Source organism: Leptinotarsa decemlineata, unplaced genomic scaffold, assembly GCF_025532065.1.
Source record: "Leptinotarsa decemlineata unplaced genomic scaffold, Ldec_3_MD MMD2_P_RNA_scaffold_6, whole genome shotgun sequence".
Classification (NCBI taxonomy): Eukaryota; Metazoa; Arthropoda; class Insecta; order Coleoptera; family Chrysomelidae; genus Leptinotarsa; species Leptinotarsa decemlineata.
The window spans coordinates 13,300,426-13,318,536 of NW_027412533.1; the positions used below are offsets into that span (position 1 = coordinate 13,300,426).

The window sequence follows — 18,111 nt, forward strand, 5'->3', positions numbered from 1 at the left end:
TGGAAAACCTATTAATGCTTTTTAAAATCGTCACTCGCGTTCATTTTAATAAAATAGAATTTATGAAAATTAATAGCTAATGATGAAATTCTCATGTAAATTACGAAAATGAAAGAAAGTATTCGTGGTGATAAGATAGAAAATCCGGGGTTACTTCAGAAAATGATACTTCAATCAGCTGCATTGTAGCCCAATCACAGACTCGATAACTGAAGCTACCGCCATACTACAACTAGAATAAACATCGCAGATTGAAGGAATGACGTCACAGATACCCAGATCAATGATATCAAGACCTTACAGCAAACTGAATATGTGTACATAGTAGTAATACACTGCAAAACTAAAAACACGTTTTTCTTGAAAACTTATTTTCAGGCACTATGTAACTTTTTTCGGCGAACACCACATGAAATAATAATAATGACCTTTATTAATCCCAAGAAACAGAAATGTTTAAAACAGGATTAAACTTTTAAATAGAATTCAAATAAATTATTTGAATACTAACTCATATATTCATAATTGAATTATAATAGAAATTAAATACAAAAAAGTAGTCGACAATGTTTCATGATGCATTTCATTGGTTCGGATTTCCACTATCTAATATGATATGATTTGAAATCTCTGAAATAACAAATGAAAATGAAAATCAAAAAGAAAAGCTGAGAATAACAAGTGTATTTGGCAAAAAAAACCTGAAAAAAAATACAATAGAATAAAAATCACGCAAAAAATTGAATGATTAAAATTTAAAAGATTTCAAGCCGAGTTACTTCACGACGTTTCGATTTTTAGTATCCACGACACATTCAGCCAAACTAGCGTACAGATGCGCAACATATGGAAACCCATAATAAGGCGGAAAACGGTCGGCCCCCGCCAAACGGCCATCTCCCGCTAAACCGGTGAAGCGGAGAGAGGGAAGGGGAAGATGAGTTAAAGCACTTGAATGACCTCCCGTTGGAAGAACTCCAGTCATCACCCTAAGACGATTGTGGATACTAGCAATCGAAACATTGTGAATTAACTTGGCTTGAAATCTCCTAATTTTTAATTTTTAATTCATTTTAATTTTTTGTCTAATTTTCATCTTATTTTAATTTCTTTTCAGGGTTTTTTTGCTTAATATAATTATTATTTTCAGCTGCTCTTTTTAATTTTTATTTGTTATTTCAGAGATTTCAAATAATATCATATTAGACAATGGAAGTTGGAACTAATGAAATTCACAAAAAAAAATAATGGAGATCAGAATCTCAGACGAATAAAGCAGAAACTTTTTCAATTCCGATTTGAATATTTTTTTTGGTTACTTATATATTGTTTGAATATACATTTGATTATTTTATTTTTCAATCTCCTAAGAGGATTTATCATTGATAAATTAGCTGTTCCTAAAATTGAAATTAAATATTGTAGATACGAATATACCAGACAGAAATATATACATTTAAGATATTTCAAAGGAATGGAATCTCTAACCCTAAATAATATTCCTAGAGTTAGTTCAATTTTCCTTTTTTTTTTTCATAGAATAAAATGTAGGGTGTCTCCAAAGGCTCCAATAAATTCAAGATATCGCAAGACTATTCCAGATTCAACGCCAGAACCACAGTGAACAATGACTGCATGAAAATTATAATAGTGGTGTGCTAGATTGAAGTGTTCTTGCATTTGAAACCTTCGTAAGAGTTTGGTGCTTCTGCCACAGGTTGAGTCATGTTTAAAGATCATCAGTGTTATTATTAGATTGACTGGTGCCTGAGCCATATTTGTTGTCTTATAATAGTCAGTTAGTTTGGCGCAATTTGGCAATACAATTGATCATAACCCGTAAAAAGTTCCATTTTCAGATGATTTAAAAATAAGCTTTGCACGAACTGGTGATCAGTCATATGAGGAAACGCTAGTTGAAGTTTCAGAAAATCACATATGTTTTTGCTACCTCTTGAACATGTACTACAAAGTGAACAAGTGAGGATTTTTACAGGAAAAGATCTATAAACACAAGACAAGATAGACTCCAGGAAATCGGTTGGTGGGAAAGATGATACATTCTTACGGAAGTACACCTGCATGAACAGGTGTTTCAGTTTGGTGAATGAGTAGGAAATATTCTCGTTCATCTTCCTCATGAACTACACTTGTAAAATGCTATTTGTGTACCAAGTGTTTGTCAAATTATCTAATTCAATTTTTTTCGCAAGATTTTCAGGACAATTGTCTAACGATATGTAAGAAAGAACATGTTCCACAGATTCTGCAACAAAATCATTTCTCATTCTCGATTAGTAATTTCTGATGATCTGAATAATCAAAATTGAACTATTTTAAAAATGTTCATACAAATTATAGAATACCTGTGTAAATTCTAGGTTTACAAATGTTTATATATTAAAGAACTTTCTGATTTTAATTTTTTTGTTGATCTAACAACTAGTTCTCTTCATATAGTTTTTATCTTAGTGTATTAAAAAATACATCATTACCTATTCGTAAAAACAAATCACAAGTATTAATATTGAATGAAATATGTAAAATAATTGTACAGTGAAATAGTATAGTGCTTTGAATTGTATTTTAAGTAGTTAAGTTTTACAACTGTATAACTTATTAACGAACACAGAGAAGTGTAATAATATGTTATGATTTACTCTTACTGAATCTATCTTATATTTATTTTTCATAAATAAACTTCCTTCTAAAACAACTATTTTCTTTAGATTTTCATTACCTTAAGAATTGGAAACTTCCAAAGATATGATGAACAATATGATAAACAATATGATGAACAATAAGAAATCAATTCAGAGGTGTACTTGTTATGCAATTTGTAATTTTCTTAAGAAATGCCCATTTTGACACAAAAACTATTATTTACAACACATAAAGACAATTCTTACCACATCATATTTCCAATACTGATTTCCTTTCATACCATGGCAAGGATACAGAACAACGTCAGCCTTATCATTTGGATCAGACACGTCGAAACAAACAGACTTTCCTTTGACTCGTAAATCTTTGTGCCATGTGAGGGTAAAGGTCTGTTGACCTCGTTTTTTTGTATCAGATATGCATTCCTGAACTTCGACTGGCTGGTCTCTGTCTTTGAATTTAGAGTCGACACAAAGCTCAGGAGCTCCTAAATTTCTAATCTATAAAAAGCATAAAATAAATTTTAACTACCATAGATATATGTGTGAATTGATGCATGACTTTTTTATTTAAAATATCACTAGACTAAAACTTTTTTATACGGTAGACTCAAACTAGTTTGAGGAATATTTCAAGGACATATTAGTCCCTTAAATTCAACAAGTAGAAGTTATTCAAGAAGGAATTATTTGTATTCAACTTTTCAAATTGTGTCTATAATATTATATTTCATGATGTGGAATTCAAAGTTGATATTTAAAAACTGAGAAACAAGATATCAATCTACCTAGAGACCTCATACATAAGTCAATAAAAATAGTCTCGGACAGCCAAGCTTCCTTGGAAGCTCTTGGCTCTATTCGAGCAACATCTAAGTTGGTAGTAAACTGCCAAAAAAGACTCTTCCTGGCTAGATTGGCCTGGAAGGTATCAAAGCTCCTGACTTCCTTGAAAGGAAGGGTGCTGCAAGCGGTTTCATTGGACCATAACCTCTCATTGGCATTACTTTAGACTTTGTTGGACTGCAAGAAAAGTTTCAGACTCCTGGCAAAATATCACTGGAATGGTCTATTCTAAGGCATTTATATATCCTTTGAAGTATCAAACAATTGTTACCTATAATTATAGTTAGACTATAGTGGGGATGAACTATATTGTCTAAAAGGACTACTTGCTGTCCTGTGAATCATCATATACAGAGATTTGGACTGTCGAAGACTAGAAAATGCAGCAGCACAGTATTGCTGTGATGTACTTACTGCTCCACTGCGGACTGAATAATGTTTTCAGAGTTTGGCAGAATTCAACTCTTGCCGTCTGACCTGGAATATCCCTTATGATATAAGCTATTCAGCTTCATCAAGAAGCCTAATTGAGTTTGAATAGGTGTGAGCCACAATAAATCCTCACGGGTTGCAGAGCGTCGTATAGATCCATTCACTTTGGACCAGACTTGACCTAACCCACTAACATTTGTTGAATTGAAATATATTATCCTTTAGTTTTTGGTATTGATAGTGTGAGAGTTTAAAGTGAATTGTCCACTATAATAGAAGATGTATTATATATCAATAAATATACTATTGTGCTGAAATTCATGTCCAAGAAACATAAGGCAAAAATTAGTTACATCTACTCCAGATCAAACTAATGAAAACTACATTTCAAACAGACTACCTTCCAATAAAAATATATACCGTATCAGGTATTTATGATATATGTGTAAAGATTCTTTGTACGTTTGATTGAATTAATTTATAACAAAATATATCTGTCTAACGAACTTGATTGAGATTGTACTTCTCACCTCTCCTTCGCCAAAGTCTGATGGTTCAATAGGAGGATATTTCAGAGGTAAATCGAAAGCTACATTTTCTATAAACCACTTGAATGGTTTGCACTGCAACTTTTCTCGAAGAGCTTTCTGTCTCGTTAGATCTCCAGGATTGATATTTTTGTAGTGTGGCCGTCTCAAGTACAAATACTGTGCATATTCGTCCATCCACACTTCTGCCACACGACGGTAGTTCTAGAACACATAATAAATTCAAAGATTTCCCTAAAAAATCAAAGTGTAACGCAAGAAGTTATTTTCTTGGCTTATGTTTTTAGCTAACAATAAAATGATGGGAAAGAAAAGTTTTGGCTTTCTACTTCTTCAACTTTATACAAAAAATGTTGGAATCTTCTAAAGAAAAGAAGAAAGCAATTAATTTCAAAAAATTACTTCCATACAAAGAAGTGTATATCGTGCAAAAAAGTAACTTTCAGACACAAACTGGAATAAAAAGCCCTCTCAAAACAAAAACTTTCATACAAACATTGAGTAACCAAAAGAAAAATACTTTCAAAATAACTGCTTTTATATTAACACTGAATTATACAAAAAAAACCCTTTCTCTATCCAGTTTGTACTCCAAACATTCGTTATAGAATTGAATCAGATATCATTCACAGGATTGCTACACAATATAGTAAATGGAAGATTCCCACATTTTTTTGTATGAAGCCAAAACCTTTTTTTTTTTTAAAAATTAATCTCTTCTAGAAATATACCCCTTTCAATTTAAATAAAATAATATAATGTTCCACATAAATGCATGATAACAAAAATGTTTAACTTCACAATGTTTTGATTTATACTGTCAAAACCTGAACATATTTCATTAAAATAAGGTATTTTTGTTATTTTTCTCCACTTACCCTTCCAACAAAATCGCCTTTTCCAGGATTTGGGAAAGGAGCATACTTCCTATAAATATGCCCCACTCGGGAACACGGTGCGTCATACATTTGACCACCGCATTGCCAAATTTTAAAACTAAGTTCGTACTGTTCACCTCCCCAAATTTCAAGGCCTTCATCATAACCATCCAGTTCCCAAAAAAACTTACTGCTTATAGCGAATAATCCACCGGCCATAATAGGACTCCTATATGGAAGAAATTAAAATTAATCAGTTAATTTGAAACATTTTCAACAAAAGGCAATGACGTGAAATTTATACTTGATTATCAGTTTCAGTTTAGAAAAAAAAACTGTTAAAATATGTTTTTCCATTAACCAGCTGACGTATCCTCAGAAGTCGAAACTTGTGGGAGCCAAGGATTAACGAGATCGTATTTATTAACGTGCAATGTCTAGCACAGACTGACATTACTTAGTGAAAATCCATCTTCTGGTCTCTTGCGCCCGAGCCACCGTTTCACTTAGCGGTCGATTGAATGGGTAGAACAAACCACTTACGCCAACTCAACCGACTACCATAACTCCATTGGAACTATTATTTTTTCAGGATTGGAAATAAAGGAAAAAATGGTAGAAAACCAAACAAAAAATATTTCTGAGTTACGTTAGTGTTCAATTACCACACCGAAAATGTATATACTTGAATTGTTTGTTGTCTGAAAAACTAGCAAAACTATCAAACAAATGTAAGAACAACAAATACACTATTTATTATTTTTCTCGGATGAGAATAAATGAAACAATTGAATATAAAACCGCAAAAAATAGTCTTGAAGTTATCTTACTGTTCAACCATCAAATATACTTACTTGAAAGGCTCTGTGGGATGCTTCAAATCTTCCGGTAGCAAGGGGAGTCTTTTATAAAAAAACTCCCAGTCAAAAGCCCCTCTTGCACCTTCATCTTGTGCTCGATATTCAAATGTTTCATACTGTATAACATCGATGAAAGGGCAAACGCACGTTTTATAATCTTGAGCAATAGGTTCTGGAAGCAAAATTGAAAAATCAGTTGATAAAATTTGCTTCAACATTCAAAATTAGATGGCATGTAGAATTAGAGAATGAGAAAAAATTTACGGGTTTCTCAAATAGGCGCCTCAAAAACAAATACCTGCAATTCCATTTTTTCATATATACAAATTAATGCAAAGGTTAGAGTTGAAAAATCTATATAGATTATAATACAGGTTCGCCAAAATAAAAATTTCGCGGCGTCCCTGTTGCCGAAGTAGGAATTAACATGGAAGGGGCAAATTAGATAACTGCTAGCTCCTTTAGTAGATATTCATTTTGCAGCTCTCTTTCTGTTACCGTCACCGTCTTTAAAAGTGGAATAAGATCAAAACTTAGGCATATTCGTAGCAGCAACTTGATTTTTTCCTGAAAGTCAGTATACATCTCTCTGCCATTCATATGGGAAATTATGCTGTATGTTCTCTTCAAGTTACCAGCATCAAGCCCCTTGGATGAACCATTGCACTTGTATACCCATATCTACATATAATGGGGAAAGCGACCTTGTGCATTCATTACAGGAGTGTTTGAGGCATTTACAATTGGTTTTGATCCCAGTTTTTATGATGAGTTGCAGAAAAAAATTACATTTACAGTTTAATGTAGCAGGTCCTGCATTTATTAAACACATAAGCTCTCTAGAAAAAGGAATTTTTCCCAGTCACATGAAGTCGAAAAAAATTACTCCGATACATAAAAAGAAAGAAAGATGCAGCATTGTAAACTATAGTCCTGTATCATCTCACCTTTAACAAAGATCTTCAAATACTATCATACATGTTAGATGGACTCACTTCAATCAATTATAAATATAATCTACTACCCAAAGAACAACACGGTTGATAATGTTCAGATAAAGGTAGTTGTTGCAAAAGTATTTTTTTTGTGTAATTCAATGTTTATATAAAAGTAGTTGTTTCGAGAGGGCTTTTTCTTCCAGTTTGTGTGAGAAAGTTACTTCTTTCATGAACTTACATACACATCTTTGTATAGTTTATTTTGAAATGATTCATTTTCTTCCTTTCTCTGGAAGATTTCCACTTTTCTTGTATATAGATGGAAAAGTAGAAAGCTAAAACATTTCTTTCCCAAAAATGATTTTCTCCTAAAAATATACCCCTTTCAATTCAAATGATTCTGATTTCTGAATTGGAAATATAAAAAAAGGTAATAACAAAATATTGATCCCAAAACATGAAAAAAGGAAGAACTAGAATTAAGAACACAAATAGTAACAATTGAAAGGAACACATTTCTAGAAGAGATTGAAGTAGTAAGCATAAGGGTGTTCAAACAGGGACTTTTGAACTCTGACAATTGATAATGGCCATCTTGTTGAAGCTACATCGGTCAAATTAGTTGTCATTTATTCGATCTGTTTTGTCAAATTAACATGGATAAGTAAAGTATTCAACATCATGTGTAAATAATTGTCTTACCGACAGGACTATTCGCAATGTAGTTGAAAAATTTGAGTCCACTGGTTCAGTAAACGAGCGACCAACACCCGTATGTCGACAAAACGCAAGATCAACAGAAAACATCGCCGCTGTATGTGAAAGTGTGCAGGAGAATCTGAGGCAGTCGATTTCGCATCGCTCAGAAGAACTCGCCCTTTCGCAGACCACACTGGGTATGTGAACAAACAAAATTGTCGAATTTGGAACTATACCAATCCACATGAGATCCAACAGCGTCCAATGCGTCTCAGAAAAGTCACTGTTTGGTGTGGATTTTGGGCTGGCGGCGTCATTAGTCCATATTTCTTTGAGAACGACGTTGGCCAGGATTTCACTGTTAACGGTCGGCACTATAGGTCGATGATTGCCAACTTCTTATGGCCTGAATTGAATGATCTGGACACCAACGACATTTGGTTTCAACAGGACGGCGCTACGTGCCTTTAGCCCATGCCACATTGGATATTCTGCAAGAGCGATTTGAGGGAATGGTCACCTCACAGGGAGGTGATGTTACGGTGTTATATTCCACACATAATGGCATCAATAGGTCTTTTAAACAAATAAAAAATTTCAAAAATATCTCATACACACTTTGTTTTATTTAAATTTAAAGATAGTGTAACGAAGCTGAAGCCGGCTCTGACCGATATCTCAACCAGTGAATAAACACATGACTCACCGTGAAAGACAGCAGTCGAAGAAACGCCGGTTAAATTCTAGTTGAGTACCGAAACCACTAGAGAAATCTAGAACGATCGTTACCGATATATAAGGCCCGCTTTTCGTCCAGAGATGGCAGTCGAATTTAGCAAATAAAGAATTCAAGTAGTGAAAATAAATTAAGTGCTAAGTGTTGTAAATAAATTAGTTTGCAATAGTGAAATATTGTTAGAAATAAACTTGTTTAAGACAGTAAATTCTTTAATTCGTTATAATAGGAAGCACTTAAATGAAATACTAGTACATGCCAAGAAAGTTGTTTATTCTTACCTAATAAAGGTGGTAGCCAGTTGACGTTAGCCTCAGTATGAGAATCTAAAAAAATCAGCACTTCTGCTGTTGCTTCTCTAGCACCTGCTAACCTGGCTCGAATCAGTCCACTTCTCTCTGGTAAATGTATGGCTCTAACTTTTGTTAAGTTCGCTTTCAAGTAAGCATCTAAAGGTGTCTTACTAAATTCTATAAAAATATGGAAAAAATCATGAGTCTATCCAAACTAAAGGCACAGTCTAAGAGTTCAACTATTTTCATTATTATCACCTTTTGAGCTAAAATCATCTACAAGAATGACCTCTTTCAGTAGATCTGGAGGCGATCTATTTACAACACTAGCAGCAGTCCTCAATAGCGTGGTCCAATGTTCGTTGTGAAATGGAACGATCACGCTTACTGTTGGAAGTTTTTTCAAATATTTCTTGTTTTTACAACTGGAATGATAGTGCAAATTTTAAGAGAATACGATGACGAATAGTATTGACATATTTTTCATGTTTACTATATGATTTTGTGTTAGCTATTATGGAACAAGAACATTAAAAAATATGAAACTATTAACTTCTTTTTCAATTATTATGTATTAATATTTTGTTGCTTATGGATCAAGAACCTAGCCTTACAATCTGAAGGATTTGACAAATTGACAAAGGAAATAATAAGAACATGGGATAGAAGTTTGGCAAGTTTGGATAGAACAATGAATATCTGAAGACTAGCAAACTGCACTAATTGTACCAATATATAAAAAAGGAGACATGCAAGACTGCAATAATTATAGATATATTTGTTGAGTGTTGCAATGAAAATATATGAACAAATATTGGATGAGAAAATTAGACCAGTAATAGATAATACATTAGAAGAGTCCCAAAGTGGTTTCAGAAAGTTGAGGAGTATACAAGATCATATTTTTACAACACAAGTGATCGAAAAATAACTACAACAGAGAAAACTAGTGTTTATGGAAAAATTATAGAGAAAAGTTATGGGATATATTAGAAAAAAGAGGAATTAGCAATGAGATCACATGTATAAAGAAAAGATATACACAGGGCTGAACATCAGCGGCATTTAACAAAAGAAGATCTGAGACAAGATGGTGGCTCAAGTCCCATATTATTCACCAAATACATAAATGAAGTTATGGAGAACGATACATTTGAAAACAAAAAACTACATGTGGGATATAGAAACATGAATAAAGTAGATATATCGGAAGGAGCATTTGCTAATGATATAGTCATAATGACTGAGAAAGAAAGATCTACAAAGTAACTCAGAAACCCTGGATAATATACTTAGAGAATACGGAATGGATCTAAATAAAAATAAAATAAAGGTAATGGTAGTAGAGAAAGAACAAGAAAATATAAGCATAAGATCTGATGATGTAAATTTAGAACAAGTAACATCTTTAAAATATCTAGGAGAAGACATATACAGTAACAATAGTGACGAAATCGAAATTAACATCAGAATAGAAAAGACAATAAAAACAAAACAGTGAAATCACAAAAAAAACGAGTAATAATGTTTTTAGGGCAATATACAGGGCAATATACAGGGCAATATACAGGGCAATATACAGGCCAATATTATCATTTCGAAGTGAATCATGGGTCCTTTTCAAAAAACTTAAAAACTGTTTCGAGTTCAGCTCCCAAGCAAAGTACATAAATTTGGTAAGTGCGATCTTGCAGAAACTTCGTGATATCAAAGACGAATAGATGGGTATCCGGGATAAAACCTTAGCATATATACAAATATATATTTTCAGTAGAAGGGTAGTTTTTTCTGACCAGTTAGTATACTAACATTGAAAATTTGTTGGGTACAGCAGCCAGGGAGAAACTTGTACTCTCATAACACTGCAAATTAATTATCTGTCACTTCAATAGAAATCATATATTGTTCAATTGTTGGATCAATAATCGAATACAATTCCACAATTTGGTGACCTTCATATCATGTAGATATTGATATGCTTGAAAGTGTTCAAAATAAGTTTTTAAGGTACTCTGCATATAAACTGGGATATCATATTGGTGAATTATATTGGACATTCTTAACTTAAATACTCTGGCTCATAGAAATAGCTGTTACTGGATATTCCATTATAAGATGTGATTCTTCGAGCCGAGTATTAGTTTATGTGCGTGAAGATGTCAGTTATTCAGTGAAGAAAAAATGTATTTTGGATAAAAATTACTGGTGTCAACTTATTAATGTTGAAGTGAATGGTAGTAAGTGGTTGATTGCTGGACTTATCATTCACCAAATGCGTGTCATAGTAAATTTTTAGGTAAATTTGAAGAGTGGTGTGAAGATTATTTCACAATCAACAAAAAATTTATTTTAATAGGTGATGTAAATATAGATTTCTTGGGCAATGGCTTCTACAGCAAAAAAATTAAAAATATTAGTACAGCTTACGGAATTCAACTAGTTCTTCTTTAATTGATTATGTGCTATCAAATCAAAATAACGTGAAAGTTTGTATAGGTACATTATGAACCAGTAATTACAGATCACTTTATAATCCTTAAACTTACACAACAAAGATCAAATAGTGAGTAATACATTTTTCATGCGAATACTAAATGATGACGTTTTTCATAAAATAAATTTGAAACTAACTGAATGCGATTGGTTGAACGGGTCTAATGATGTGAATGAAATATACAGTAATATTGAGTCGAAATGTGGAATACTATTAAATTATATTACGCCAATAGTTGAAATTGAGAATAAATCAAATCAAGTCCCCTGGTATGATGACGAAATCAGATCTGCTTCGAAATTTAGAGACAGGGCTTACAAAGAATTCATTAAAATTTCCGGAATTGAGAAGGAGGAGTCCTGGAAGCGATATAAACTGAAACGGAATCAAGTAGTTGATATGTTAAAAATCAAAAAGTCTCAATACTATGAAAACAAAATTGATGCGAATAGTGATAACTTGCGGGAAATGTGAAAAACAATGAAAATATTGATAAAAGGTGACAAACAACCATTAAACTTCAAATCTATCAATTTTAGTACTAATGGCGCTGTCGTCAAAGCGAGAACAGAGCTACAAGCTGCTAACAATTTCAATTAATTTTTGTTGAAAGTAATGAAGATATCTCCAATTCAAATTCAATTCAAATAAATAGAAGATTAAAATCAGATCTTACACTAATTCATAAAATAATCAATGGTAGCATCAATTCCCAGGAACTTGTCGAACTTATAACTTTAAATGTGAATCCAAGGAGAACAAGAAATTCGGAAATCTTCAAAGCACCCTTTTGTCGCACCAACTATGGCCGGAATGAATCTGTAGGTAGAATTTTGAGACTTGCAAATACATACAATGTAGATTTAGAATTTTTCAATTCTTCTTTGGAAACATTCATTAACTTTTTTAAATTTTATTTTATATATTTTTTCCTAAAACCTAGCTTATATTACTGTTAAATACATATATGTGAACTTGTTTATTATTTTGTAAAAAATAGGCATTGCCGTAAATAAATAAATAAATATTTCCAAATATGTCGACAGTACTTACTTGTTGTCATTTTCAAGGAGAACTTAGACAATATTTTCAAAAACTACACCTCACGATTTGATCTCCACAAACTTTATTTGAAAAATATATCACATGTTTCGCTGTCAAGTGGCTTGACAAAGCTACTGTGCTAGCGAAATATGTTGTGATATATTTTTCAAATGAAGTTTGTGAAGATCAAATTGTGAGGTGTAGTTTTTGAAATTACCATGGATCTTCATCAAGTAACGGCCGAATCAATCAGAAAACTAAGACAATATTATTGGAGTTATATTAATGAAAAATTAAAGAGCTCAGTGGTCATTTACAGGGTCAGTAAGAATGATCGCTAAAAATGTTCATAAAAATGTAGAAATATATGGAGTGTGATAACAAAATTGAAATGGAAGTTGTGGTTTTCTGTTACATGTCATGTCACAAATAACAATATAATATAATATAATATAATATATATATATATATATATATATATATATATATATATATATATATATATTCCCAAATGTCTGCTACCGCAGTTGTCGGTTGATTGGTCAAACCACCAACACTGGCATAAAAACTTGGCAAGTTGACTTGGGTGTCACACCAATAGGTGGTTTCACTTATATTTCGCTTGCGTTTACGCAGCTATTTTTATCAAGTACTTTCTTGGTTTTTCTCATTTTGTCTTCGATCGAGGACCGCTTGCCCGGTACTGACGATGCCCAATAGGCTGAAACAGCTGTCTACCGGTGGCTCTTAAATTGAAATCAATATGGGAATGATCAAAAAGTACTTATCTATTTATATATATATATATATATATATATATATATATATATATATATATATATAAATATATATATATATATATATATATATATATATATATATATATAAATATATATATATATATATATATATATATATAAATAAATATATATATATATATATATATATATATATATATATATATATGTATATTGATATGATGTTCCAAAATAGATTTCAATAAAACACATATATACTAGTTCTCCAATTTTATATTGACACTTACCCTGAATGCCTAATATCCGGTACTGCTCTATCTATAGCAATTTTATCACTAAGAGCTGCATTGAACCCGTTCACCTTGTATAATGAATCATAGTTTTCATTTTCAGACTGACTTAGATATGCTGGTTTTCCCTGCTCACCTGGACCTGAAAAATTGTTCATTTATCAATTTTTCTTTGGAGAAATAGGTTGAAATTGTTTATTAGATTAGTCAGTATAAGTACCTCATAACATTCTTATGCTTTATTCAAAATACTTTTCAGTTATTTGTTTTTTGAGATAAGCGAATTCCAGTTTCCTATTGTTAGGGATATTTAAGGTACAGAACTGAACTCCCAGTTCTTTCAGATATATTACACACAAAAATATGACGTGACTATACTTTATTGTTCACATGTTTGTTATGTTCCCATTAGTCAAAGCAAGATACAATATTGAGAAAAATGTTCTCAAGAACATAGATGAAAACAATAAGTATCTTCAAACATAGTCATCAAGTTGATAAGGAGATATAAAGTTATATAATAATAATAATTTATTTTCCCAATGATTCAAAAAGCTATAAGATAACATAAAAAGGCGATAAGTTAAAGTTCATTGTTGCTCCAAATGAACCAACATATACATTGAACATAAAAGTACCTTTTGGACTGATTGTGTTAAAATATCCTAAAAACAAGCAAACTGAAAGATTTTGATTTATAAAATAAGCTGAGAGTACTGTGCAAAAAGTAATTGGGTCAGATTTAGCGATTTATTAGAACTTCTTTCAAAGAACACGCTGCACATATATAATTTAGAAGACTAAAAAAGTCTAGTGTCATGAACAACTATAGAATGAAGGAACGCTTCTTGAAATTTTTTTGATTGGTACGTCTTTGGTAAGCTTCTGAAGGTATTTAAACTATGGAGACAGGCTGGAATTAGAGGATAAATTCTTATCAACTACCAGTCTTTTGTCTGAATATGGACTGAAGACAATGTTTTACTTTTTTACTTATCATTGTAATGCAGTTTTTTATAAAGTAGACAAAAAGACATTGTCATAAAAAAGTAAGCAAATTGTTAAGACTTCAAAACCAGAAGTGAAACAGTGGCAGAACACTCTTTCTTATCATTATCTTATAAATTCAGTGCCAGTTATTTAATAAGGAGTAATTTACTCTCCTCTGTTTCACGGTTAATGGAAGTTTAAATAACTTATAACGCAAGGAGACAGTTATGAAACCTAAACAGAACACGAGGCTAATGACACAGTAGTGATTTTGTTGACAAATTTTTTTTCCGCAATACGCATATAAAAAGTGATTTCATTGATCTAACTGATGAATAAAATATTTTTAATTTGGGTTCATTGAACTTGTAAACTAATGCACTGGCTAGAGGTATAGGGAGTAGCGACAAAGTTACTAAAAAAAAAAGTAGAACTTCAACTGAATTTTAACGTATATTGAACTTGGTGCTTGGCAACATATAACGACCCAAATAAAAAGGAAAGGTCGAACGGACGAACAAATTTGGGGTCGGAATCATGATTAAAGAGGACAAAATCTGGACTGGTTGGTCGCGGTCAAATGGAACCGGCATACATCATCACTGCTGTTTTCCGCAGTAGCAGACGAAACGTTTGGTACTTCATACATCACTGATAATTACTTCAGCAGTATCAGACGAAACGTTTGGTACTTCAGGTTTGTTCGACCATGCTCTACCAGCCCGGATTTTGCTCTCTTCGATTATAATTTGAGTTGTTTCCTCTCATATGGTTTGTACTTTGCCTCACTGAGCAACAAAATTTGAAAAATTCCAAATATGCTTGAATTTTGTGGAATTTAAAATTGGGATTGTAAATATTATGAATAGTTTTTGGAAAAAAATAATGCTCTCGATATAAGAAGTACTTCAGACATGGACACGTCTTTGTAGGATTTTGAAAATAATGAGTGGTGTACAAAGTCAAAAACTTTAAACATTAACGTAAAATATAAGCTGAAACCTCGTTACATTTCAAAATTATATTCACTAATTTATTTGATACTATCACTTCCAATTGGAACCAGCCTTCGATTAATTCGAAGTTTCCTTATATTTATAGCCAGGACGAATATTTCAGTAAATTCGTCAGTGCTCGGCACACGTTATACGAAATAGGTATACGTTTCGCCATGCAATACTTTAGACAGTTATTCATCCTAGGTGGTTCGTTAACTCGCTTTGTTCGCTATGTTCATGCTTGTAAGATTGCCCCTCTATTCAAGCTATTCTGTCCCAAGTAATAAGTCTGCCTGATTCTGTCGTATTTATTTAAAGAATCATCAGCATCGTAGGAAGCCTGTCTTTATACGTGGATGATCAGTGTTTTACTCTTTAGTTTTAGTGGAATGGGGTAGATCAAGTTCTTTATCTCTTGTCACCAAGTGGCCCTATGTCCAGCTTATCTGTGAGTTGGAAATGATTTTCTTTTTCCTAGGTGACAAAGTTTGTTAACGCCAAAGTTTTCTGCTGCTGGGCTATCATGAAGTTCATTAAGTACACATGTGCTCTTGTTAGAACCAGCTGGTTCATATTCGTGGCCTCGTTGAGGGAGTATAAAGAATTCCATTGAGCCCAATATTCTTTGACGTCTGCAACATTCTTGGAGACACTGCCAATCAGATGTTGTTTAGCCAGCTTCGAATCACAGTTCCATATCATTATCTTTTTTCTGGCTTGTTCTCATGTTGTCCATGGTCCATAGATCCGATCCCGTAGATTCCATTTTTATGCATTTGTTACTACTAAAAACTAACCGCATGTGTACAAAGGTATTATGCGGATGCATAACTCTCGAATTGAGACCGGTATACGACAAGAATCTATCGTTAATAGGTATATATACTTTCAAATGAAAGAAGTGTCTTGAGAGACCGATATCCACATATATACACCTACACGACTAAAAAAATTATGACACCCTATGTTCGCTTTTTCTAACAAATCATTACTGATGCTTTATTATTCAACTCCATAAAAAGACGCAACTGAGCAATCCGCCTAGGGACCTGATATCAAGGGGTTAAAAATAAATAAGACAAATTATTGGTGATGAACTTCATATAGTGAATAGTACCGCATTCTGCATTTGAAATATATTTTACTAGTAAAAAAACCCTAATGACACATTTCCCGTAGTTCGTAAGGCCTCTGGAAGGGGCTGGTACGGGTAGGGGTAGTTACTCTAAATTTCTCTTTCTCAAAGTGGGCGATAACGCCCCCTTGTGGGCGCTGGAGGCCTATAGGGGGGAAGTAAAGGGCTCAGAGAAGATTGGGGGGCGTTGAAACGGTTGAGGGGGGCGATGGCTAATTCAAAAATGTTTTTTTTTTGCTTTTAACACAAACTTTACCACTCCTTTACGCTTAACGCGCGATTCCTCGTGTAACGCCATCTAGGGAACTAGACAGTAACTATTTCCTATCCGATAGTTGTCAAACTGTACAATAGATGGCGGTAAGCTTCAATGCGAAGCGAGAAGTTTCTAGTCTCCATTCTCGATAGTACTAGGCCCGCCCGCTGCCTCATATAAAAGCGCGCGCGCCGTCCAGCCAGTAATGTCTACATCAGTCGAAAGAGTAAGGGAGCCAGGCTCCAACATGTTTAAACCAAGATGACACGAACAAGCCAGTGATGTCATTTGACGATATTACGAAAACTAGTGAATTTAGTTAACGACTTGCTGGGAAAAGTGCTGTACTCGATTCTTCGGCAAGACAAAATTATGTCGGAAGCAAAAAAGAAGAAACGGCAGTATAGCGCGGAATATATAAAATATGGATTTATTGAAAATCCCACAAATCCATCTTCGCCTATATGCCTTCTTTGTCAAAAAACATTTTTGAATGAAGCGATGAAACCCTCAAAGCTACAAGATCATTTGAATAAAATGCATTCAGATAAAAAAGACAAAAGTGTGACTTATTTCAAGAACTGGGCCGCACCGGGTGTCATCTTTTTCGGTTGACACCCACCCGATCTCTCAACTTTAAGAACAATGCACAAACAAAAAAAATCGCTAGCAGAAAAATGTCTTTTTCGGGGATTCCTCCACTAGCACTAGCTCAGCTCTATGTATAATTGGGGGATTCCCGTGAGGGATTCCCCGTTCCATAATCGCGATCTATGACGTCTCAGTTGCAACCATTTGGTTGGCGTGAATTGTTAAACGTGTATTATTCTATGGTGATAGAAAAAGAAAAAAATATATTTTAGAAACTTAAATGCTGTTTTGTGAAGATTAATAAGATTTATTGATTCATATTGAATATTTTAGAGGTAAGATAATTTTATAATTAAATTAGGATTCATATCGAATATTTTACAGGTAAGATAATTTTATAATTAAATTAATTTCCTAGTACTTCTATGGACGAAACCTATAGGGTTATGTAAAAATGGCTAATGTCATATCTGTCATTTTTGCGTGAGTACGTATGGATTGGCACCATAAAGGAATTTACTAATCTTGTTATTCGAATAATTTTACTAATTAATTAATTTCTAATTTTTTTAATAAAGTTTTTAGTAAATTCGTTTCATATTGCTTAACTAGTTTATGAGAAAATACTCTCACATTATAGACCATAACAACTGGCTTTTTGT

The 18,111-nt window shown here is 32.9% G+C and overlaps 1 protein-coding gene across 1 annotated transcript in view; it reads right to left on the reverse strand.

Annotated features, from left to right (window-relative positions):
- The window catches only part of LOC111509878 (N-acetylgalactosaminyltransferase 6), a 39,812-nt gene that overhangs the window by 6,064 nt on the left and 15,637 nt on the right, over window positions 1-18,111 (reverse strand). Inside the window, exons 3-9 of the mRNA XM_074170026.1 lie at window positions 13,477-13,621; window positions 9,152-9,318; window positions 8,882-9,070; window positions 6,222-6,399; window positions 5,368-5,596; window positions 4,472-4,693; window positions 2,910-3,164 (exon numbers count right to left, since the gene is read on the reverse strand). Coding sequence (XP_074026127.1) covers window positions 2,910-3,164; window positions 4,472-4,693; window positions 5,368-5,596; window positions 6,222-6,399; window positions 8,882-9,070; window positions 9,152-9,318; window positions 13,477-13,621 — 1,385 coding nt within the window. The remainder of the gene's footprint in view (window positions 1-2,909; window positions 3,165-4,471; window positions 4,694-5,367; window positions 5,597-6,221; window positions 6,400-8,881; window positions 9,071-9,151; window positions 9,319-13,476; window positions 13,622-18,111) is intronic.